General features: G+C 40.6%; 1 protein-coding gene across 6 annotated transcripts in view; it reads left to right on the plus strand.

The window, feature by feature from the left end:
• The window catches only part of FAT1 (FAT atypical cadherin 1), a 122,993-nt gene extending 99,264 nt beyond the window's left edge, over positions 1-23,729 (plus strand). For 3 of the 6 annotated variants that reach the window (XM_029226368.1, XM_029226369.1, XM_029226370.1), the window contains exons 12-27: positions 552-711; positions 1,504-1,737; positions 2,808-3,197; positions 4,468-4,682; positions 4,943-5,080; positions 7,323-7,466; positions 7,997-8,194; positions 8,613-9,414; positions 9,557-9,688; positions 11,095-11,252; positions 11,884-12,346; positions 13,035-13,188; positions 13,321-13,431; positions 14,884-15,515; positions 16,220-16,357; positions 22,303-23,729. In XM_029226368.1, coding sequence (XP_029082201.1) covers positions 552-711; positions 1,504-1,737; positions 2,808-3,197; positions 4,468-4,682; positions 4,943-5,080; positions 7,323-7,466; positions 7,997-8,194; positions 8,613-9,414; positions 9,557-9,688; positions 11,095-11,252; positions 11,884-12,346; positions 13,035-13,188; positions 13,321-13,431; positions 14,884-15,515; positions 16,220-16,357; positions 22,303-22,931 — 4,698 coding nt within the window. In that variant the 3' untranslated portion in view covers positions 22,932-23,729. Of the gene's footprint in view, positions 1-551; positions 712-1,503; positions 1,738-2,807; positions 3,198-4,467; positions 4,683-4,942; positions 5,081-7,322; positions 7,467-7,996; positions 8,195-8,612; positions 9,415-9,556; positions 9,689-11,094; positions 11,253-11,883; positions 12,347-13,034; positions 13,189-13,320; positions 13,432-14,883; positions 15,516-16,219; positions 16,358-21,251; positions 21,527-22,302 lie in introns of those variants that run through there. The other 3 variants (XM_029226372.1, XM_029226373.1, XM_029226371.1) reach the window with 3 other exon arrangements.
• Positions 23,730-26,153: the final 2,424 nt, after the last annotated feature.

Genomic DNA, 26,153 nt, shown 5'->3' on the forward strand with positions numbered 1-26,153 from the left:
TTGAAGAGAGACGGGGTGGAGCAGGGCAGAAGAGAGTCCTGGCCTGAGCATCACTTGCCCCCCTCCCCGGTGGCCTTGGATAACCTTTGTTTTCTCCCGTGTCATGAGGCTCACTTCTCTCCCAAATGCAGTTACTTGGTGGTGTTTTAACAGTGATTGCAAACAATAAATTCCTGTGTTGGAAATTAGACGTAATGTATCAGGCTTGTATTCTCTCTAATTTTTAGGTAAAAATGGAGTGTTATGTGTATTTTCTCATAAGAATTTAAATTAAATTAAATATGAAACCAAATCAAAGACAAAGTATTCAGAATTCTGTAGGTTAAATGTCAGGTCAGACTCTTTCAGCGTATGGGGTTGTTAACTGTTATATGAATCCTCTCTGTTTTAAATGTTTTGTAAGAAAAATAGTTTTGAAAGCTCCTTGGATTTTAGTTTTAGTCATTTCCCATGTGTTCTGTGACCAAAGTTAAATGATTTCTGTTACTCCCTTGGCAGTCATGTTACCTTTTAATGTTTTATGTTAACAGTATTGTTTAAAATCTTTGTAGACTTTATATTCCGACACGATTCCAGAAGATGCCTTTCCTGGGAAATTGATCATGCAGGTCTCTGCTACAGATGCAGATATCCGTTCCAATGCCGAAATTACTTACACATTATTTGGTCCAGGTGCAGAAAAATTCAAACTAAATCCAGACACAGGTAAAGGTAGAGTTTGGGGCAAAACTAATTGTGTTCCAGCAAAGTCATGTGTGGGTGGTTTTGGATCACACGGAAAATTTGAAATGACAGTTTGTTCTTGTAAAATTTACTCTCCTGCTACAAAAATGGCATCTTTTAGAAATGCAAACAGCAATTCAATGTGTAAAATTTGGGGTGAGATAAAAAAGAGCAACAATCACCTACTTGAACCGAGGATTTAAAATTTATGTTTTTTTATATCACCTTTTTAAAAAAAAACTCAGAAGTTAAAGTATATCTCAAACTTTCTGCTTTATCCATTTTACATATAGTTTGTTTTCTTGAATTTGTGACCATAAATTTATAATTTAGTGTATTCATTAAAATGATGAGTGGTATTTTACTTTAAACCTCTAGGACTTTCTCTTTCAATTTGTATTTTGTTAAAATTGGGGGTCAAGTAACAGTTTTCTATTAAGCTCCCCCCAAATTAATTATAAACATGTGAATCTAATTTTTGAGTCAATTTAAAAATATTTTCAATTTGGTAAATTGGCAGCTATTTTGCATTTGGGCATTGTATATAATGCGAGAGGGCCTGACCTGGAGATCTTTAAGGCTTAGAGCTAGCACCTGGCAGGGTTTGAAACCCTCCAGCACTGAGGGCTCCCACAGCTGCTGACTCTGTCACTAATAAAATTGTTCTCCAAAGGAAGGCTGTTATTCAGATTTTCTAAATGTAAGAGAAAAGGGGAAGAAAGATGTGCTCTTGCAGTCACATCTTAAATTTCAAGTGAGCCCATTTATTTTTGTTTTTAGGTGAACTGAAAACATTAGCCCCCCTTGACCGCGAGGACCAGGCAACCTATAATCTTCTGGTCAAGGCCACGGATGGAGGGGGAAGATTCTGTCAAGCTGATATTGTGCTCACGTTAGAGGATGTGAATGATAATGCCCCCGAATTCTCTGCTGATCCTTACACCATCACCGTGTTTGAAAACACAGAGCCTGGCACGCTCCTGACAAGGGTACAGGCCACGGATGTGGATGCAGGTATCGCCCAAGTGATGCTTTTGCCTTCAAACTATGCACTGTTACCTGAGGAGGAGCCTATTTTAGAGCACTGTTCCACATTCAGCCCCTCTGATGACCCCTACCTCATGCATGTTGAATAACTCACCATTGTCATGCTACCGTTAAAAATCGTGTTAGCATTAAAAATGGAATGAAATCTTCAGAATAATAAACTCTTTTTTTTTTTTTTTTTTTTTTGCGATATGCGGGCCTCTCACTGTTGTGGCCTCTCCCGTTGCGGAGCACAGGCCCAGCAGCCATGGCTCACGGGCCCAGCCGCTCCGCGGCATGTGGGATCCTCCCGGACTGGGGCACAAACCCATGTCCCCTGCATTGGCAGGCGGACTCTCAACCACTGCGCCACCAGGGAAGCCCAATGAACTCATTTTTAATGAATATTTGAAGTCTCAAAATTGTGCCCAGTGAACTTACTGTTGTAAAGTATCTGTGGTACCCCTAAAATTCTGCTTAGTGATGAGATAAACTGATCTTTATGTCCCATTGAATTAATTAGTGAAGTGTTATTTTTTGTGAATAAAGCATTAGTGACAAAGAGATTTAGTATCATAGGAACATAACAGAAGAAAACGATATATTGTTATAGTTTTACAGACCTTTCCAATTTTTTATAGAGAAAATAAGACTCTAAGGTATATATTCATAGCATTTTGATAGCAGAGAATAAAAATAACTTCTTCAGTCATTCTAACACTGAAGAATCAGAAGAATACCAAAAATGTTGCTTTTCAAATAAATTTTTGTTACTGAAGCTAAATAACAAATAGGCTTTATTTTTAAAGATCTGCTGGCTGTTAGAGCATAAGTTCCTGCATAACATAGTCTGAAAAAGCCAGATGACTATGAAATTATATTTGTTTTAACTCAACAAATTGCTCATTTTAAAGTTTACATTTTTAAGGTCATAGTCATAAGAATTTTAAAATAATGTATATTGGTATTTTCCCTTTTTCATATGTATGCTGGATTTAAAAAAAAATAATTTGTTTACGTTTCTTGAAATAAAACATTCTGACATGATGTCTTGACAGGACTGAATCGGAAGGTATCCTACTCACTGATTAACTCTGCTGATGGACAGTTCTCCATTAATGAATTATCTGGAATCATTCAGTTAGAAAAGCCTTTGGATAGAGAACTACAGGCAGTATACACTCTAACTTTGAAAGCTGTAGATCATGGTTTGCCAAGAAGGTTGACAGCTACCGGCACTGTTGTTGTATCCGTTTTGGATATAAATGACAACCCACCCGTGTTTGAATACCGTGAATATGGTGCCACAGTGTCTGAGGATGTTCTCATTGGAACAGAAGTTCTTCAAGTGTATGCAGCAAGTAGGGACATTGAAGCAAATGCAGAAATCACCTACTCGATAATAAGTGGAAACGAACATGGGAAATTCAGCATAGATTCTAAAACAGGTAACCTACCATGCAAACGAGAGGAAGCCCTTTATTCTGCAGAAAACGGCTAGATTGCTCATCACTTCACCTGGTACAAAAACAGGTCATACATTGTCAATAGATACTCTAAAAGAGAAGACCCAAGTTTTCTTTGTGTTATCGTAAGTGGGATTCAGAGTGGTTTAGAAGACTTTAAACTATAGTTCTACATAATAAAATACATTTCTGCCTTATCCATTATAACTATAAGCAAATTAACTTTAAATAGAAAATTAAAGCATCATACTCTAGTAATTTAGTAAAGATATAAGGTGTCATAAATCAGTAAAGGTAAAGAATTGAAGATGGTAGAAGATTTTGCAGAATGGCTCCTTTTTATGGCCCACGTGGATCTCATGTGAAGTAGCTTCCCAGGTGAAACAGCAGTTTCGACCTCTTTGATCTTAGTTTCAGTAGGGGACATCTGATAATTCATTAAATTGATCTCTTCATTATGCTAGTTATAGACAACCGTCGAAGTACTTGGACCGAGTCACTTACTGAGTGACCGCCAACAAGGTCAGAAGTCATTGGCGCTATTGACTCTGGCTGCATAAATACTTTTTGTAGTCTTGTTAATCTGTCATCTAAAATAGCTGTAAGTAAATTGCTCTGTAAAAAATTGCCCCATTCCAACTGTATTTAATTGTATGTGGCTTTTAGCTGAAGGGTAGGGTGTGTGATGATGCTGTTTTAAAATGTATTTTTAGCACATATCATAAAATTGTTATTTTTAGGGCTCTTTATGTAGGGTAGACTATAAGGAAGTTAAAAGGAAAGACGTTAAAGGAATTATTAAATCAAAAAGGGATTTTTAAAAAATGACGGGATATAAATAGTTATTCTGGAGATTTTTTAAAAGGATGTACATTTCTGTAAAAGAAAAAGTATGAGAAGGAAAAGGAAACGAAAAGCCAAAGAACAGAATTTTTGTGTTTTCTATTTCATTAAAGTCTGTAGTAAACTATCATTAAAAAGAGATAAGAAATGTTATCATTTTTATAGCAGGGAGACATAAGGAGTACTGACTAGGAAAGCAATTCACATATCACAAAGAGTATCAGGAAAGTAATTAAGAGAAATAAATAAGGTTCCAAGGATGGGCAAATTCATGTTTTAATTGTTGAATTAAAAAATTAGAAACCATACATAAATGGTAAGTAAACTATTGAGCTGAAAATTTTAGTCATAGGAGGAGAATGTGGTGGCATTTTAAAGCACTGGAAAGTAATTTTGATTTTCTGTTCAGGGGCCATATTTATCATTGAGAATCTGGACTATGAAAGCTCTCATGAGTATTACCTGACGGTAGAAGCCACTGATGGGGGCACACCTTCACTGAGTGATGTTGCAACTGTGAACATCAATGTAACAGACATCAATGACAATACCCCAGTGTTCAGCCAAGACACCTACACGGCAGTGATCAGTGAAGATGCTGTTCTTGAACAGTCTGTCATTACAGTGCGTACCTTTTCCCCTACAGCCTTCTTCTGGGTCTTTGCAAGAATTTTTAGTGAGATTGATCCAATTTTTGTAGTGGCCTTACTTGAAAATATTGATAATTTGAAGATAGGGAAATGTCTTTTGCTAGCCTCTTTAGTTACTGACTCTATTATAAGTGATTGCCTTAACACAAACTAGCTGTTGATATCAGAAATTTGCTGAGTAGACTTCTGTCCCTCCCTCATCTGTCTCCTAAACCAGAGTGTGGTATTTTCTAGGTTATGGCAGATGATGCCGATGGACCTTCAAACAGCCACATCCACTATTCAATTATAGACGGCAATCAGGGAAGTCCATTTACAATCGACCCTGCCAGGGGAGAAGTGAAAGTGACCAAACTTCTAGACCGGGAAACAGTAAGTGGAAAAATCTGACGTAGATTGTTTACAGATGATCAGATCAGTAGATGGAAGTGCCTTGTATTTGCCTCTGCTGACATTTTGGGAAGTGTTAAAAGGGTAGAACCAGCCTTGTTCTCAGTAAGTGACAAGCAAGATATAAATACTTGAAAAGCAGTTGTAGTATGAAGATCTCCAGAATATGTGATGTGTTTCATAGTAATGTGAAGTTTGGATAATAAGAGTTTGTATTCAGGACCAAGTTACTGTTGGCACCAGTGTTTTGAGACGCTTCATGGAGCTAGAAGCTGGGTTTTAAATAATAGCAGAGATTCAGGAAACCATAGTGTTGAGAGGAGGGAATTCCCTGTGAGGAACCGGGGGAACAGGATGGAGGAAGGAAGAGACGTGGGGTGTCTTTAGGTGATTCTGTTCAGTTGTGTTGGAGTAGAGTGATCGTACAAACAGGTGAGGGAGGAGAGATAGATGAAGAGTTTTAGGAACAGATGACAGGCCACAGACAAAACCAGGATCGTAGGTTCAGGCTGGCACTGCAGGCATTAGGTGGTTACCGATGCTGTGAGCCCAGGTGTAACAGCACAGGAGGTGGTTGCTGAAGACCAGTCCTACAGCAGGTCTAAGTGTTATCCCAGAGGTGGGAGGGACAGTGACAGTTAATCAGTTATGAAACAACAAGAGCCCAAACTGGGAAAGTAGCAATGACGAGTGAATGACGAGACAAGTGCGGAAACTTTGTAGAGGAAAAATTAGGGTCCACAGAGCTCAGCTATGGCCCTCCAGAGAAAGCAGAGGTGGTAGATGACTCGATGCATTTCAGTCTTGCTGTGACTGGGTGGTGCCATTAAAGGCGAGTAGGAGGTCACAGGGCGTAAACTCAGCACTGGGAGAGGTGCTTGAACATGGTTTTCAATATGCTGATTTGTAGTGGAAAGTGGCGTATTCAAGTAAAATTATTCAGCCAGTATTCAGAGATTTTAGTCAAACTTAAGAGACTTGAAAGCTGGAAATACAGATATGGCACATGCCTCTGAAGATGATTATGGAAGTGATCTGAGGTATTGAGATAAAAGTGAGTGAATAAGGAGAGAGGCAAGCCCTCCCTCCCTTCATCCATCCGTCCATCCATCCATCCACTTAGTCATGTGCTCTCACAGACAGGAGGGGAGCTGCCTCAGAGGTAATGACGTGAAGGAGAAGTGAAAGAGCCTTGGTTTGGGGAATTGGAAGGGCATCGATGATAATAAAGACTGCAATTTCAGAAGAGTAGTGGGTAAATCCAAGATTAGAGGAATTTGGGGAGATAGTGCTGAGATATTTCATCAAAGTCCATTCGTTCATTCCTTTTCTGACCTGTTATTTTTGAGCGGGGACTTTCCCAGAGTTTAGGAAGCATGACTGTTATGCTTAGGGTTGCAGTACTGCTGGGCAGAACAAAACTTAGTATTTTTGACTGAAACACTTCTCAGATCCTTTAGTATACTCATGTCCATTGTGAGATAGCAAAAGAGAGTCTCCCAAGCTACGTCGTCCTCTTTTTGTTGGAGCGTCTTTCAGGACTGACATTCTGCAGCACGTCCTCTGGGGTTAGCCAGCTTCTTGGCCTCTTCACTGCTCATTCTGGAAGAGAGAGCTTTAAAGAAACTGTCCTGGAAGAGGGGCCACCTCACTTAATTCACCTTCTTTTGTAGGAAGTTCCCGAAGAGAGGATCTTGGGAGATTTAGACAGTTGACTACAATCCAAGAGTGACATGGATGCGGGGAGGGTGAGCGGAGTGTTGAGAACGAGTGAGCCCTCGAGGGTAGGAGGCAGCTTGCTGTCTGCCTGCTTCTGGCTCAGAGTCACACTGGGGCCGGAGGGAAAGTTGCCTTCCCCGCCACTAGTAAAGCAACAGCCTTCGACATATGTGATGTTTTCTCTCATCATTTGTATTACTTTTCTGTCTTAATTTCTGTTAATAGATCTGCAGGTTTTCAAAGTTAGAACAGTTTAACGGAACAAGTACGTTTCTGAGAAGCATTGGAGATTCTCATCCCTATTAGTAACTTTTTCTGTCGAGCAGATACATTACATTTTTCAGATCAGTTATTTGTAAGCTAGGGAATTGCCTGCCTGCAGGACACGGGGAATGGCAGGCCTTTGGATCCGCCCCTCCAGTAATCAGAAGTACGCTTCAGGCTGAACCCTGCGCTTGGGCCTTGTGGAAATGGACATGATTCTCTTTATCTTTTCCCCGAAAAGATTTCGGGTTACACGCTCACCGTGCAGGCCTCGGACAACGGCAGTCCACCCAGAGTCACCACGACCACTGTGAACATAGACGTGTCTGATGTCAATGACAACGCTCCCATCTTCTCCAGGGGAAACTACAGCCTGATCATCCAGGTGATCCTGGGCCCAAGCCTCACTGAACGCACCCCTGTTGAAATAAGCTCTTTTTTGGCCTCAGTGGTTCGTTTGAAATATCTTTCTTTTCCAAAGACTACTTTTGAGAAAAATGGGAACAGTGACATTACAGGGGTCTCCACCAATACTAAAAGATGAGCATTTCCAAGATGCTGTCATCTCTTCCTGTGCTTTGATTTTTAAGATATTCTCACTAGCTTGATTGTTAACCTTACCTTCTGCCCTTGCGTTTCCTCCTTGCCCCTTACCCTCCCTCCTCCCTGCCACTCCTCCTCCAAACGCCTCCCCTCCCTCACCCCTCCCGGCACCCCTCCCTCACTCCCCCCACACCTTTCTCCTCACATGCCCCCTCCCCTCCAGCCCCCTCCTTCCCATCACCACCACCCCTTCTCTCTCCTCCTTCCACATGGAGCGGCAGTGTCTCTCTTTTCTGTAAATTTCATATTATAGAAAACGTGCATATGATACGGGGTTTTGTTGAAAGTTGTGTGGTTCTCTTACTCTTGCAGGAAAATAAGCCCGTGGGGTTCAGCGTGCTGCAGCTGGCAGTGACGGACAGGGACTCCTCCCACAATGGCCCTCCCTTCTTCTTCAGCATTGTGAGTGGAAACAAGGAGGGGGCATTTGAAGTCAACCAGCAGGGAGCCCTCCTGACGGCAGCTGCCATAAATAGGAAAGTGAACGACCATTACTTACTGCACATTAAGGTATTGAAGTCTGTCTTTATGATTTTGTTGTGGGCTCATATGGAGAAGAGCTGCTTTGGTGGTTATCTTGTCCTATGTAAACAGCTTACATTGCATGAGAAGACAAAACTGAATTAGAATTATAGTCTTCTTCTGGTTTTTTAGTCAGACCTTCATTTTTATCCCATGGCAGTTCGTGGGGGCTTATTTATTCATTTGGTTACTTTGTCATAGACGTTGGTAGAGCTAAATTTCAACGTAAATTAGTGAAAGGGCTAGAAAGAAGTATTTATCCTGTCCCTTGATAATACTTCTCATGTGGAAAACTAATATCTAACGATTGGTAATATTTTAGAACTTGAACAATGTAAATATATTTTTATTAAGTTGTAAACGACGACATAGATGAAGGTGATTTTTTTTTTCCCTTTTCTCGTAGGTGGCAGATAACGGAAAGCCTCAGTTGTCATCTTTGACATACATTGACATTAGAGTCATTGAAGAGAGCATCTATCCTCCTGCAATTTTGCCACTAGAGATTTTCATTACTGCTTTTGGAGAGGAGTACTCAGGTGGTGTCATTGGGAAGATCCACGCGACGGACCAAGACGTGTATGACACGTTAACCTACAGCCTCGATCCCCAAATGGGCAGCCTCTTCTCTGTCTCCAGCACGGGGGGCAAGCTGATAGCCCACAAGAAGCTGGACGTAGGGCAGTACCTCCTCAACGTCAGCGTAACGGATGGGAAATTTACCACCGCAGCTGATGTCACGGTGCACATCAGACAAGTGACGCAGGAGATGTTGAACCAGACCGTGGCCGTCCGCTTTGCCAACCTCACCCCGGAAGAGTTCGTTGGTGACTATTGGCGCAACTTCCAGCGAGCTTTGCGGAACATCCTGGGCGTGAGGAGGAGTGACATTCAGATCGTTAGCTTGCAGCCCTCCGAGCCTCATCCGCACCTGGACATCTTGCTTTTTGTAGAGAAATCAGGTAGCACCCAGGTCGCAACAAAACAACTTCTGCACAAGATTAATTCTTCCATGACGGATATTGAGGAGATCAGTGGTGTGAGGATATTGGATGTGTTCCAGAAGCTCTGTGCAGGGCTGGATTGCCCCTGGAGATTCTGCGACGAAAAGGTGTCCGTGGATGAAAGTGCGATGTCAACGCATAGCACGGCCAGACTGAGCTTTGTGACCCCGCGCCACCGTAGGACAGCTGTGTGTCTCTGCACAGGTAACACACATACGCACGTGGAAGTAGGCAGTGCAGGTCATTTCATGTACGACCTTTGAAGGCTATACGTTAAAGATTGTTCTCTTGAAATTCCTATTAATTAGCTTTCCCCCCTGCCCTTTTTTTTTTTTTTTAAACAAAGGGGGAAAATGCCCACTTGTCCATCATGGATGTGAAGACAGTCCATGCCCTGAAGGATCTGAATGTGTCACTGATCCCAGAGAGGAGACATACAGCTGCGTCTGTCCAGGTGGCAAGTTTGGCCAGTGCCCAGGTGAGAGGTTCAATAATTAAGAGTACTTGTAAAAAAAAAAAAAAAAAGAGTACTTGTATTTAAAAAAGTAACTTTCAGAGTTTATTTTCTTCTTTGTTGGAGTTGAAAAGTATTGTAAAGTATGTTTATTATAACAAGCCAGACATAGAGGCGAATAAAGTAGTAGCTTTTCCTTCCTCTTGAACTCCTCCTGAGTTAATAGTTTGATGCTCCTCCTCTCTCATCAGAGCTCATATGAACATACAGTCCCATACGTACAGATTTATTTTCCTTTTCCTTTCACATCTTTTTTTTTTTTTTAATGAAACTGAGGAGTGATTACATCTAACACAGCCCTCTTTTCCTCTGTTATGAGCATCTTGCCAAGTCCTAATGCTTGTTAATAGTTGTACAGCATTTTGTAGCACGGCTGTACCATCATTTATTCAACATGGTGCTTACGTGTAGAGATTCAGTTTATGTTCTCCTGTGTTACAAGAAGAATCCTTAAACGTGTATCCTTACATATTGGTGCTTTCATTTCTGTACAGCAGATTGTAAAACTGGGACTTACCTGTGTCAAAGGTGAACTACACTTTTAATTTTTAGATATACCATTATGTTAGTTTCCCAGAAGTTGTGCCAGTGCCTATTTCTTCCAGTCATGTGTGAAGGTCTCATTCCCCGTTCTTTTGCTAATATTGAAGGTTTTCAATTAAAAAACAAATCCCTCCATCTAATAAGCATGAAATGGTATCTAATTATTTTAATTGCCATTTCCCTGGCTACTTGTGAAAGCAGTCTTTTCATGTGTTCATTGCCTGTTAGCGCTTCCTCTTCTGTGACTGGCCCGTTCCTATTATGTGTGGGATTATCTGGATTATTTGTCTGTTTCTTATCTTTAATGTCTGGAGCTCTGGAGCTCTTTGTGTATTTTGATCAGAAAACATCTGCATAACGCTGTCTGTATGTTATTGATCTTTTGATTTGTCTAATTTTTATTTTGTCACTTCTGCATAATTTTACAAAACAATTTTCATCTCTGGATTGATATTATTTTCATCATTTTTGTAGAATGGGAATTGTTTTATGTCTTGCTTGAGAAGGTTTCCCAAACCACCTTCAGGCTATGTATTTTCCTAAACTGCTTTCTAATAATTTTATAATGGACATTTCATATTTAGGTCTTTTATTATCTTAGAATTCATTTCTCTGTGATACAGTAGTCTAACTTATTCTCTCCAAATAGAAATCCAGTTATGCTGTGCTGTTTATTAAACAAGTAGACATTTCCCATTGAATTGCATTTTATAATGTTATAATCATAGATCCAAAACTTGAATTAGTCAGGGCGGGAGTGTGGGGAGACACTTATAAAAATATTTAAACTCGATTCTGATTTATTTTTTCCTCTTTGTGATTCACAGGGAGTTCATCCGTAACATTTACTGGAAACAGCTTTGTGAAATATCGTCTAATGGAAAATGAAAACAAGTTAGAGATGAAACTGACCATGAGGCTGCGAACATACTCTACCCACGCGGTTGTCATGTACGCTCGCGGGACTGACTACAGCATCTTGGAGGTGAGTGTTTTTGCATATTTGTACCTCAGATTGTGGGAGACTTTAAAAATATAAATTCCATATTATGTTCAGATTGTCCATTTTTTTAAAAGAATAAGATAAGCAAAATGAAATGGTTGAGTTATTCATTTAAATGGTTCATTGATACTTACACATAAGTTTTATAGAATGAAAAGCTCTTTTTGCTCTGCGGTGATATAGACATTTACTTCTGTTTTTTACAAACATTTTTAGGTACCTGTGACTGTTAACATTCAAACTCTAAGTGATATTACACCTTAGTAATATTATAGGGAGTTTATAGAAAGGTCGTACATATGCTTGAAGTGATAATTAGCTTGCCTACTTTTTTTTTTTTTAGCATGATTCATTTTTGACTTCTGATAAAACCTGATGCTATTTTTGGTTGTTGTTTGGTACAGTTCATTATTATACGACGCCTTTAGGATATGCGGTTGAAATTTGATATCCCTGAAAGGTCCATTTTTATTATCTGTATGATGAATGAGCGTGTGTTCTGTAGTACTTAAACGCGAGGGCTTACTTTCTTCCTTCAGTCACCAAACATGATCTGAGACTGTGCATGAAGACTCCATGAGAGTAACGTGAACAGTGATTGTTTCTGTCATAGATCCACAACGGAAGGCTGCAGTACAAATTCGACTGTGGAAGCGGCCCAGGCATCGTCTCTGTCCAGAGCATCCAGGTCAACGATGGGCTGTGGCATGCGGTGTCTCTTGAAGTGAATGGAAACTATGCCAGGTTGGTTCTAGACCAAGTCCACACCGCATCAGGCACAGCCCCGGGGACACTGAAAACCCTCAACCTGGATAGCCATGTGTTTTTTGGTGGCCACATCCGTCAGCAGGGCTCACGGCATGGAAGAAGCCCCCAGATTGGCAGTGGTTTCAGGGGTTGTATGGACTCCATTTATCTGAATGGGCAGGAACTCCCTTTAAATAACAAACCAAGGAGCTACGCACACATTGAAGAATCGGTGGACGTGTCTCCTGGGTGCTTGTTAACAGCTACGGAAGACTGCTCGAGCAGCCCATGCCAGAACGGAGGCGCCTGCCACCCCTCACCCACTGGAGGTAAGCTTCACACGTGAGCCTTCTTTAAACGTTACACGCATATGCGCTTGAGTGGAAGTTCCCCCTGTATTTCTGCTCTTCCTCTTTTTATTCAATCAGTTTTGTCAGATCCTGCAGCCAGCATGGGATCTGAGTAGCATACATGATGCTCTAGCGGAGTGAGATTTTGAATGCATCCCAGCAGCGGCTGGAGGGGACAGTTTCTCTCCCGCTGAGCTGCGGCCACGCTGCTTCGTGTTTCCAAACACGTCTCATTCTGCACCAGTAGCCACAGGAAACCACAGCTGACCCTGAACTCCTCTCCGGCCACACGGACACTGACCTGGGGGTTAGAACTGGTTCCACGTAGCTCTTCTTGAGGCCTCCTTTTATCCAGTGGCCCAGCAAGGGGACTGCTAGCCTTGCTCGCTCTAGGTGGGAGTAGAAGTGGTTTTCCAGAAGGCCTTGGACCCCTCATAAATTATGGTGAACTAGAGCTGGTTATGAGTTTTCTCTTCAGTTCTTTGTGTTTTGGTGATACCAGCACTAGACAACTTTTTACTCAGAGGGAATGGGAATTTTACTAGGTTTTTTACAGGTCTCGGAGAGCTAAATCTTCACCTAAACTTAAAAGTAAAAACGAATATACTGAGACTTATTTTTTGAGCTACTGAATGATAGGACTTTTTGTTCCCTTTTGCTGATATAGGTTATTACTGCAAATGCAGTGCCTTGTACATAGGGACCTATTGTGAAGTGGGCATCAGTCCGTGTTCCTCCAATCCCTGCCTGTACGGTGGCACCTGCATTGTGGACAATGGAGACTTCCTTTGTCAATGTAGAGGATTATATACTGGTCAGAGGTATGTAGAGTTTTCTTAGCTTTCATAGTTAATTTTAACATTAGCATTTCTAATGTCATCATGTTTGTAAAATACATTCACTTGTTACCATTTAAGTATTCTGTTTATGTTTATTTTTTCCCTGTTCTTTAGGTGCCAGCTTAGTCCCTACTGCAAAGATGAACCCTGTAAAAATGGTGGAACATGTTTTGACAGTTTGGATGGTGCTGTCTGTCAGTGTGACTCGGGTTTTAGGGGAGAAAGGTAACTGGCTTCTTTCAAGATTTGTATCTGCACCTCTCTATAGTTTCACAGTGATCAGCAGATGCAACAAAACTTCATTAATTTGGACTGTGTTGCTTCAGGATTCGAATTCAGAGCTCATAATGGCTCCTTGCATAATTTATCTTTTCATTCTTTAAAATAAAAAAATACTGAGCCAAATGAATGAATATTATAATGCTTGAAATATTATATGCTTTAAATATATAATGCTTCTATACTTTAAAAACATTATTTATGAACAAAGAATGTGTGGGTGCTTGCAGGAAGTAACTGTTTGAGGAATGAGTAAGATTGTGTTTTCTAAAGCAGACACCCAAGGAGTTGTTACCTATCTGTGAGAGTGATGACATTTTTTCATCATTTATGTAGCATCTAAAATCTTTTTCCACTCTCTCAGTATCTTCTGTGAGCCTTCCATAATCCTGAGAGGTGATAATTATTTTCCAGGTGAAGAAAATGAGGCACTAAGGTGCCTGTTATTGACCTTGAAAGAAGTGGCTTTTAGTTCCAGATGCCATTTCACCTTAGTTTGTAAACCAAATGGGTGAAGTCTTACTCGGTGCTTGTTACTTGTAAGTGCCTAGTGCTGTACATCTAGAAAAGCCTTCACTGTCATATCAGTCTTGTTAGAAGGCTTGAAGCGCGACCTGCCTGCAGAGATTCACATAAGGTTTTGCTCTAGTAGTGGTTGTGGTCTTGAACTTTGCCATCAGTCATACGGTTTTCATTTGTGAGTCTACTTTAATTCTAGACAATACTCAATGTATTTAACAAAAATGTCTCAGTAATCAAAATTGTAATGCTAGATGAGTATAGGGGATGTTAAGCAGATACATTTTGTTAAAGGAGGAAGGGTTCCAAGTGGCAGGTGGATCTGCGCAGGTGCAAAATATGCCCATTTGGGAAGGCGGGAGGCTGGGCAGCGGGGGTGAGGGGATCGCATGCGGACGAGTCCATAAGGGTGAGGGTCTGAGGGAGACTTTCAACAGGGAGAAGCATATAAAAACGGAAGGCAGTTTTCTAGCCTTTTTACATGCTTTATGGAACTGTCATTTTTCCAAACAGGAACATTTTCTGAGAAATTTAACCTAGTCTCTTGAAGTACATTTATCATGCACATTCTAAATTTCTGGATCAGAAATCAAGACAAACTGAGGTTTAGCCTATGAGTTTGATTTAGTAATCTGTTGAATCCTTAGAAAACTGGCAGTTAAAGATTGACTTGGCATAATGTTTATCTCCCAAATGTACAGAGTATGGAATCAAATGATTCATTACTCTACGAAAGGTGTAGTTATTGTTGTCAGTAGTGTATTTTTGGGTGGATCTTATTCAGGAAGAATTAGCCATTAGTCTCTAAGAGTCATAGGCCTGGCACGTTCTGGCTCATGTTGCAAAGGCCTCTCTCCTCAATCTGGGCTGTCTTGGCAGGTGTCAGAGTGACATTGACGAATGTGCTGGCAACCCCTGCCGAAATGGAGCCCTTTGCGAGAACACACATGGCTCCTACCACTGTAACTGCAGCCGTGAGTACAGAGGAAGACACTGTGAGGACGTCACCCCAAACCAATACGTGTCGACCCCCTGGGACATCGGCCTGGCTGAGGGCATCGGCATCGTGGTTTTCATAACGGGCATCTTCCTACTGGTGCTGCTGTTCATCTTCTGCCGCAAGATGATTAGTCGAAAGAAGAAACACCAGCCCAAACCTGAGGACAAACACTTGGGACCCAGCGCAGCTTTCTTGCAAAGACCATATTTTGACTCAAAGCTAAATAAGAACATGTACTCCGACATACCACCCCAGGTGCCTGTCCGTCCTATCTCCTACACTCCAAGCATTCCAAGCGACTCTAGAAACAACCTTGACCGAAACTCCTTCGAAGGATCGGCTATACCCGAGCACCCCGAATTCAGCACCTTTAACCCCGAGTCTGTGCACGGACACCGGAAGGCCGTGGCCGTCTGCAGCGTGGCCCCAAACCTGCCTCCGCCGCCTCCTTCAAACTCGCCTTCTGACAGTGACTCAATCCAGAAGCCGAACTGGGACTTCGACTATGATAGTAAGAACAACTTTCTAAATCTTGATACAATGTCGCTGAGCAATGGACAGTGAGGTGACAAGTTCTGCCAGAGCTTCTGGTGGTTCAGATCAAACTGCGGAGTCTTTGTGAGTGGTGAATGTGCTCAGACCCTGTAGAGCTCTGGGACGACTGGAAAGCTTTTCCTGATGCCCCAGCCCTGGCTGAGCACTGTGGCTGCGATGTTATTTTAATTTAGGAATTGAATCCAGTCATGTTCCAGTTAATCTGGAAAGATCATTTTATCTTTGTAATTGATGTGGGTTCTCAACTATAATGTGGAGGGACTTTTATGACAAAAAAAATTGGGAGGGCATTTGCGTAATAGGATTTTTTTTCCTAACGTGGCCAGAGAAAGTGACGGTATTTAAGTGGTCTGACATATATTTGATGCTTCGAAAAAATCTATGGTACCATTTTCAAATTAATTCCCCAGGTTGTCTGATGGTGTCCACAGGCAGGTTTATTGCGAATTTCTATTCTGTGTGAGTCTGCAAGCCATATTTGTAGGTTTTTGGTTTTGTTTTTCAGATGTTTCTGGTTTTTTCTTTTGATGTTCTTTCACTAAACAAATGCCAGGCAGTCTGTGGGTCACGCTTGCCCTGCGTCAGGATACAGCAGGGAAGAAAACAGAGTCTCTGCCTTCATGGAGTGTAACTGGTTTGTCTGTCATCTCCTCCTTTTAGCTAAAGTAGTGGATCTTGATCCTTGTCTCTCCAAAAAGCCACTGGAGGAAAAGCCTTCTCAGCCGTACAGTGCCCGGGAGAGCCTGTGTGAAGTGCAGTCCCTGAGCTCCTTCCAGTCGGAGCTGTGTGACGACAACGGTGAGTAAACACACACCTGAAATGCCCTGGTCCCCTGCTAGCTGTCCACAGCCCTGCACACGTGATGCAGCGCAGTCAGGTAGACGCGCCCGGTGCCCCTGGTTTGGTTTCACATGGTCTTCACATTTCACTTCGGACCACAGTTAGACAATACCTTGGACAGCCTTGCATGAACTTCCAACTAGGGAAAATGTTTAAAATGTTCTTAGTGCTTAGGTATTGGAACTGTAGCAACTGGTCAGTAATAAGGAAGAAAATATAATTAATTGAAAGGTAATGTCTGTCTGATTGGTTAATTTCACTTTGACCTTTTTTCCACAACAGTGAATATTATAGAAGTTATGTGGATTTTTTAAAAACCCTTGTAGCAGCTTCCTTGAGCATACCCCGCGCACACACACTTACACCCTCACAGCCCTAAGAGGAGAAGCCATAGTCTGAAACATGCAACCTCAGCGGCACCTGCGGTATCACAAGGTTTTATTTGTCTCTTCCCCCAACTCCCCTGCGGCCTCAGCTCCCATTTGGATCAGAGCATACTGACTGAGAGCACAGTTTAAGAGATTGCTAGTAAGTTTGATTATATTTCTAATGAAGAAGGTTTGACGGTGGGATCATTGATGCCAGTTTTGTTTATCTGAGGGCAAATCGCCTTGATAATCAGCTTTACCATATTAGCACATACCAGTAGAGAAAACTGTCAATATTCAGAAATACAAAAAAGTGAGTTTTTAGTGGAAATTTTTGAATGTCAGAATTAGTAATTTTTTTGCATAAAAATGCCATGTGTAAACTGAATTGTTTGTGAATCCAGAGTAAATAGCCCATAATACACTGAAGAGACCTTTCTAAACTAAGGATGGCCATAAGTACGTTACATTCATTCCTGAATCACTTTAAGCATGTTTTGTAGAATATCAAGGTACACCTGTGTTTATTATCTAGTGATGAAGTATATGGACATAACTGCTTATTAAACCAACAACAAAGTAGAATTCTTTCTTTCAGTAGGTTTAATTCTAGAACATTAGTTGCTGATTTATGTAATAATTTATATCTTTGTCCTTAAATGCTCTTCGTAAACCTCAGAATTTTGTCAGCATTTTCTTTCTTTTCCTAGTTTTTTTCACTGAAACATCATTCTTAATACTCTTAAATAGCTTTAATAAGCTGTGGTCAAATTAGTTATGAAAATTAATTGCCAGATAATACAATGTGAGAAAAAATACATTTTCCAGGAGTGTCTGTATTTTAATCTTTATCATAGTTTTAATCATTATCAGTCATAAAGTCTGTATTAAGAGTGTATTTAAATTATATTTTTTCATTTTCTAAGGCTGTTATAATAGATTACATAGTGGCTTGAGACAAGATAAATTTGTGACAGTTCTGTAGTTTAGAAGTTTGATGCTTGTCTCAGGAGGCTAAATTTAAGATGTCAGTAAGGTTGTTTCTGGAGACTCCAGGGGAGAATCCCTTTCCTGCACCTTTTCCAGCTTCTAGAGGCTGCCCCGCTCCTTGGCTCATGGCTTCCTCTTCCATCCCTCAAAGACAGCAACAGTGCACCTCCTGGCCGTTCTGCTCTAGTCACAGCTCCCCCCAGCCAAGGCTGGGAAAGTTGCTCCCCGTTTAAGAACCCTTGTGATTACATTGGGCCTGCACAGATAATAGCGGAAAATCCCTTCATCTCAGGACCTTTAACTTAATCATATTAGCAAAGTCCCTTTTGCCAAGGATAGTAACATATTCACAGGTTCCCAGGATTAGGTTGTGTACATCTTTGAGGGCGATCCTTCTGCCTATTACATGCATACTTATTTATTTTGGCATAGATGCTTTAAAACAACTGAAAGGGAAAGCAAATGAAAGGGAATTTACACAGGAAACAGCCAGGCAGACAGTCTGCATTTCTCTGCAGGATGTTAGCTCACCAGCTGTTAACTCATCTGCAGAAAGACAAGAAAATTGGGGTGGGAGTACATAGAACAGCGACAAAACCATTTTTATTTTTATGTTGCATAGTTTACCTTATTATGTAGCTCTTAATTTTTTTTCCTGGGAAGAATGAGTTTATTAAATGGTCCCAGAAAATTGGCTTAGCAAGTATTTGACTCTTTGAATATGAAATCTTTTGCCCATGGGATGTTAAAATAAGGATTGTTTTGTCATGACTTGATTCATAATTGTCATTGTGACACAAATTTATGGCTAAAAATTTTTTTCCTAAATTACAGTATCATGTGGTTACTCTGTTCCTTTGATTAATAATACAAATATATAGCTTGATTAGAAAAATCTCTGAGACATATAAGGAAGAGAGTGCAAGGGTCATACATAATTATATAGCTATGTTAAAGTAGTCACATTTTTAAAACTATGAGGTAGAAGTTATATAATATAAAGAATTTCTGTTTAATGCACTGTCTCCTGACTAACTGAAGATTTTCCTAATTTACTCCTTTTGTACCTTTTTACAAGCTTCCATAGTGACTGTAATACACCATGTCAATGCTGTAGTTGACACGGTGACTAAAGAAGGTATAGTCATGCCTGTGCTCTGTGTTTGTGTTCACAGTGACTGTCCCTGGAGTTGTGTGCTTTTGCCTACTGTAGTATTGTACAAAGTCCTTATGGTTCTGAGGAGGTTGAATACTTTTATTTTGTGCAGGCGTGTACATTAATAATCCAGATACATTGCAAAATATTGTTGTATATGTGTGTCTGTAGTCTTTGTTACTTTTTGCCGTTCACAGTGAATTTACACAGATGCCAGAAGTCACCTATAGGGTCTTGACAGCTGCCTTTACATGGCACAATAGTAAGAAGTTAGAAGTAATTCTATCTAAAAAAATTTTAATATAAAAAATTATCTTCATATGAATAGGAGTAAAACTAAATAACACACAGCTTTTATAATTAACTGTAACTGACTCTTCCTTTTTGGATTTTCCCTGAGGTATGGTCAAGGAAAATTATAGAACATGATAAGGTATATTTTTATATTTGGTTGAGTGAAAATCATTGAATAGGAAGGTTTATCTGGTCAAAATTATAGGAAATACCTGCCTTAAATTAAATTAGCCCTTTATTATACACTGAAATTCAAGTAATCACATGCAGACTGCACAGGCATTTTCAAACTGTAAGTCAGATCACCGTAGAGCTTGTGAACACCCTAATTGTTAGGCCCCAGCACCAAGGTTTCAAGGATTGAGGCGGTCTGGATGGGGCCCTGAGAATTTGCATTCCCAACCAGCCCCCAGTTAATTCTGCTGTTACTGGTCTAAGGATCGCACTGTGAGAACTACTGGCGTAGACCACCAAGAGTACATAAAGCTTAGGGGATCCTTTTTGCTAGGATATATGTGTCACCAAGATTTAGGTGAGAGAAGGGTGGTTTCAGGCCAAGTTTGATGGGATGGGGCAGGGGTGAGGTTTCCATGTTTACTAGTTACAGTTACCGATGAGCCTTACACTTACTTTCCTAAGAAGCACCATGTCTTTGCTTGGTGAGTCAGAAGGTGATCTGTATTTTGTCGACTGAATTTTAGTTTTCCCATGATGAAATTCTAATATTTTAAATATTGACAGAGTTTAAAGAAGCAAAATTTGAGTGGTTCTTTCATTGCAGTCTCTTTCATTGAAAAATATTTTCGGCATATTAAATATTAATTGAGTTAAAAATTGAAAGCTAGTTTAAATTTAAGAATTATTGAGTGCCTATTTAGCAACAAAAATTGTCAATCCTCTTTTTAAAAAGAAACTACCACAGTTTTAGCAGGCTTTTTAAAATAATTCTTTAGATACATGTTAGCTAAATACTGGCTTATTCATGTTTTAGAATCACCACAGTTTTTTCAGTGTTTGATTTAAATTCCTAGAAGAGAACCGTCAGATCTTCTTTGTTCCAAATTATTTTATCACAAGGATTTTCAAGAACATCACTGAACGCACAGAAGGCATTGGCCTTGTTGAGAAAGTCACTAATCACCATGATTCTTACTTCCACAATAATAAGAATCATGATGGTCTCCAACAGTTAGTGCTTGACCTACATTATCTGATTTAATCCTCCAAATAACTAAGGGATTTCCACCCCCATTTCAAAGATAAGAGCCTGAAGCTTAGCCAGGGTAAGCAACCTGCCCAGGGTCATGTGATTCACACTGACTGTCTCTGCTCCATGCTGGAGTTCCACATGCAAAACGAGGACCCTGAAAGAGCAAGTGGATGGGTGGGCTCAGGGTTACAGGCAGCTAATGGTGTCTCCAAGGAAAGGTGGACAACGTAGGTATAAAATCGTATTCAAACTGGGCAAGGTTTGGAGAGATTTTCTCTTGGCTGTTCATAAGTGTCTGAGTGCATTCATGGTTTCTCTGAATTTAATGGCCATGTGAAGGCCTTGCTGTGCTGGAAAGTATGTGTCTCTTGTGTCACTGTGGCTTTTGTATTTGGGTTATCACCTAAGGGACCTGATGTGACCGAGCCTTTCATAATATTTCTCAGTAACATGAGGGTATCATTTAAATTCCTTACCAGTTTACATTTTATTAGAGCCTGTAGACTTTCAGTTACTCCTAACAAAATTTTGTGTTTTCAGGATTAGCTTGCCAGAAACAAGGGAAAGAAAGTAAAATCCTGAGTTTCCAGGCACAGTCCCTACTTCATCATCACTCATCTTTTCCCTGCACTCCCACGTCCCATTTTATTTGTGCTACACAAATTTCTCACCATTTGGAATTTTCATAGATAATGGCTTAGAGGCATGGTACATGGCTGACTGGGCCTTTATAAACAGTTATATTGTGTTATGTACTTATCTTTATTGCCTTTTCAGCCGTCCTTCTCTTTTAATTACAAATGTTTTCTTTTCTCTCTACTCTGCAACCAAAAGAGTCTTTTGCTGCTCCTGACCTCAGCAAATCAAGAGGTGACTTATGCATGCCAGTTGTTCACTGATAATTCACTAAAACAAATTGGCGGAGGTTCGACCCAGTGCTGACTTGCTTCATGTGTTTGCGCAGTAACTAGTGCATAGTTGTTCGTGCCCTGCATTCTAAACGCGACTGCCTCACCTTCGCCCGTCTGCCAAAGGATTTCAAAAATCCCGGGGTGGGGGGAGGGTTTTTTATAATAATTATACTTTTATAATATACAGTTGAAAATGATCCTTAGTCCTTTTTAAAGTAACAAAAATTGTAGTTTATCAAAAATTGTGTTACAGTTTTCAATGTTTAATTGCATTTTTGATTTGGAGGCATGCTTTGATATGTCACTGTATTAATATAGTTCATTGTTTTTCTTAGGGCTAATGAAAAGTAGTACAGTTTTTAATATTAAACTTATAATGTTATTATAAAGGAAATTTATTTTTTTAAATTTTAGCATGCTAAAGATTGCTTTTATTTAAAGGCTCACATTAATTACTGGTTTTTTTTTTTAACGACAAGTAGTGCAGATCAAGTGACATTTAATATTTTACTAAATAGAGACTTCTTTCTGAAAGGACAACATTTCTTTACCAATGTCCTAAGACTGAACTAATACTCTTCTTTCTAAAGAGCAGTGGGTTCTAAATTACAAGAGGAAAGCTGAAAGGATGATTGGAATCATTTGAAGAAAAGTGCATGTATCTAGATGCTAGCATACTGCTTCTGTTAAAACTTCCATTTCTTTATGTAAGCACCTAACACTTGAGAGTTAGGTGCTTACATAAAACTGTAAGTCCACATTTTAGGAGCCAGAGCCTAATTCATAGAGGTTCTCAAAAGTGGTTCGGGATGGGAGGACGTCTTCAAAGCAGAGACCAAGGGTTTCCAGAATGTTGATCCTCTGTGCGTGGGAATGCCTTTGCACCTGTGTGTGTTGCATACACTGAGCCCTTTTTCCGTGGTACGCACTCTTGGGAGGAAAACACGTTGAAGTCTGTTTTCTTTTCTACCAAGGGTATCACTGGGATACATCAGATTGGATGCCAAGTGTTCCTCTGCCAGATATACAAGAGTTCCCCAATTATGAGGTGATTGATGAGCAGACGCCCCTGTACTCAGCAGATCCAAACGCCATCGATACAGACTATTACCCTGGAGGCTACGACATCGAGAGTGACTTTCCACCCCCGCCGGAGGACTTCCCCGTGCCTGACGAGCTGCCACCCTTACCTCCAGAATTCAGTGACCAGTTTGAATCCATACACCCTCCCAGAGACATGCCCGCTGCAGGAAGCCTGGGCTCTTCATCGAGAAGCCGGCAGAGGTTCAACTTGAATCAGTATCTGCCCAATTTCTATCCTGCCGATATGTCTGAACCTCAGAAAGCAGGCCCTGGTGAGAACAGTGCTCGCAGAGAACCCTACGCCCCTTACCCTCCAGGGTATCAAAGGAGCTTTGAAGCCTCCACTGTAGAGAACATGCCCGTGTCCATGTACGCCTCCACAGCTTCCTGCTCTGACGTGTCTGCGTGCTGTGAAGCCGAGTCTGAGGTCATGATGAGTGACTACGAGAGTGGAGATGATGGCCACTTCGAAGAGGTGACGATCCCTCCACTCGATTCTCAACAGCATACGGAGGTCTGACGCTCAGACTCCCCGCAAAGTGCCTGAACCGTAATGAACCTAGAGATTCTGTCAGTGATCTCCTGCATTGATCTTTGCAGCAGTGCTTAAGCGCTTTTTTCGGTGAGCTGAAACGGGCATGGCTGCACTGAATCCCACACCTTGTGACCTGTTAGCCATTTCCAGCGTCCTAACCTTCTGTCTTTGGATGAGGTTTACGTCGGCTGTGCCATTTCTGAGCATCTTTTTTGTATTTACATTTGTCTGTGTTAAAATAATAAAATGAAAATCAGTCCTACTATCTTGTTAGCATGATACATGTATTTATATAGATTTGATTATTTTAATTTTCCTGTCTTTTTTTGTAAATTTTATGTACAGATTTGATTTTTTCCAGTTTTAACTAGAATTTCAAGATAATTTGTGCATTTGTTTTTGACCGAATTTTGGTGGTGTTAGTGTCATTACCTAGCACCCTGATTTTTTAGTATAACCAGGGTTTCACTCTGTATCCTTTTCAACTGAAGTATGACGTTTCGTTAATACATTTCAGTATAGTCATTCATTTCTATCTGTACATAGGATGAGGACAGATCCCATACATGGACATGTCTTAAATGGGTTGCTGTATTTTAGAATTATAAAGATTTTTCATTATTGGAAAGTGTAATGGGGACCTTCTGCAGACTGTTTAGAACCAAAACCACCATGACACAGTTTTTATAGTGTCTGTATATTTGTGATGCAATGGTCTTGTAAAGGTTTTTACTGAAAACTACCATTAGCCAGTCTTTCTTACAATAAATTATTAATAAAATACTTTAGCTTTACTGCCTGTTATTCCTCCGTATTTATACTCCTGTTCAGGATTCAGTTAATGAATTGAGAAAGAAGGGCTGGATGGACGGATGGATAGAAGGATGGATATAGCTTTTTTTGGCTTAAATACAAAGAGTTTCTTTGCAGTTGCCAAAACCAGACTGTACTTACAGATGTTGCCACTAGGTGGCAGTATATAGCTACGTGCTACTGCTCAAAACTATAGGTGTAGAGGCAAACGGCACTCTTACGTAATAAGTATTTTCTAACTAAAACGTCAAGAAAACTTTTCTTATGCATTTTTTATTTTATTGCTATTTCTTGGCCATAATTGAAACGCATCTATGGTTTTATCCTATGATTTATATCAAAAACAAAGCATTTTATGAAGTATTTTATCTTTCTGTTGTCAAAGAACACATCATACTTCTATAGGATTTAACGTGAAACTCAGAAGCCATCTTCCATGTGTATTTATAGTCAAAATCATCTCTCCGTCCCACAAATATTTGTTCAGTACAGACCATGTGCCAGCCACCGTGATACGAATTATACAGAATCAAGCGTTCTTAGAACTTTGCAAAGACACAGTTTCCCTTTAGGTAAAATGCCTTTGTTATTTTATTAAACGATATATATACAGAGTTTTAACATCAAAGAGAGCTAAAATACGTATAACCAAAACCAGCAAACTCAGGCACTCTGCTATAACCACTTACAACCCTTTAAGCTGTTTTCTCATTTTTCCTTTCAAATTTTTAAGTGTATGTATTGTCACTTCTTGAGTCACTAATTTTAGGAATTGCAGATCATGTAACCTGTAAACCTCCATTGCTCTTGTTATCCTCGCCTTAGTTACACCTTCCTTTTTGGTTTAATTCACACATAGTGTTTTCATTGTTTTGATGATGTAAACATTCACCACAGAGCTAAGTAACATGTGATGTTTATTTCCATTTACTTTGTAACGTTCTCATTTTCTTAATTGCCTTAATTTTTCTTTTACTTATTTTTTAGAATTTGTGACTATTTTATTAATTTATTCAAAAAAATCTTTTTGTTCACTTACTGAGTATTGTTCTGTATGGACAAAAATTCTCTGTCTCCTTGGATTTTACATGGGGGGAGGGTAGGTGGCAAGGGGAGATGGTGAATCAATAAGATATTTCATAGCAGAGTATGGAGTGATGAGTGCTGAGGAGAAAAATTGCTATTGGGGAAGGAAAGTGGTGGGGTGGATGGGGGATGGGAGGTAAAAGCTGAAGACCTCAATGGCAAGCTGGCATTTGAATAAACACCTGCAGTTGATAAGGGAGAATGAGGCCACGGGGCCACCTGGTGCACCAGCATTCCTGGCAGAAGAGCTAGTAAAAAGGCCCCAAGGTTAAGAAGGTCGAAGAAAAGAGGGGAAACAGGTGTGGCCTCTCATGGATTTATAAAGTGCCTCTTAGGACGTGGTCAAAACTAGTAGGTGACCATTGCTGATATCTATAGGTCTTTTACTTCAAGGATCTATTTCTCCAGAGGAGGGACTTCGCACTTCCAGCTTGAGAAATACCGTTGCTCTTATTTTAAAGTTGACTGGATGGGAAGACTGGCGGTTTTATCATGCACGTAGTCCCCCAGCTGTCATTTCTGGGAACATTCCTCCTCCCTCCTCTTTGCCTCTTGCCACCGAGTCTGCTCAGGACGGAGCTGAAACACGGGTCTGTATACAACTGAAACAGCCAGCACCCCTGGTACTCACCCCGTTGTCACCCACTTTCCAGTGAGAAATCATTGTAGGCTGCACGAGCTCTCCAGGCTGTGAGGTCTGATTCCTCCTCTGCTAAGGCATGATTTATCACTCCCCGCACCATCCATCTTCATACACTGTAGTGTGGTTTATAGTTAATACCTTTTTACTTGCATTGAAAATGGGGCTGCTTTTTAACTTTTTCCCCCTTTCCCTGTTTTGGATTTTCAAGAGAAGAAATAGAATGCTCTGCCACCTTAAACTGGAAGTCTGGAATACGCTCTTAACCACTGATTCCCAGTGTCTAGAACGTTAGTATGTTAGTTTCCTATTGCGCCACAAATTACCAGAAATGTGGTAGCTTAAAATAACTCCCGTTTGTTAGCCCCAGTTCTGCAGGTCAAAAGCCCAGCATGGCATGGCCAGGTTCTCTGCTCAGATCTTGCTAGGCTGAAACCAAGTTTTCAGCTGGGCTGGGGTCTCTTATGAGGCCTGGAGTCCTCATCCAGGTTCACATGGTGTGGGCAGAATCCAGTTTCTTGGGGTCATCGAACTGAGGTCCCCATTTTCTTGCTGTACAGCCGAGTTTCCTGCTTTCTCACTGACAGTGCCCACTTTATTGGCAGCGTCTGACTCAGGTTCTAGCTCTGTGACCCTCTGATAACATAGTAGCTTACATCTTCAAAGCC

This window comes from Monodon monoceros, unplaced genomic scaffold (assembly GCF_005190385.1).
Source record: "Monodon monoceros isolate NGI ecotype Baffin Bay Population unplaced genomic scaffold, NGI_Narwhal_1 Super_Scaffold_17, whole genome shotgun sequence".
NCBI lineage: Eukaryota > Metazoa > Chordata > Mammalia > Artiodactyla > Monodontidae > Monodon > Monodon monoceros.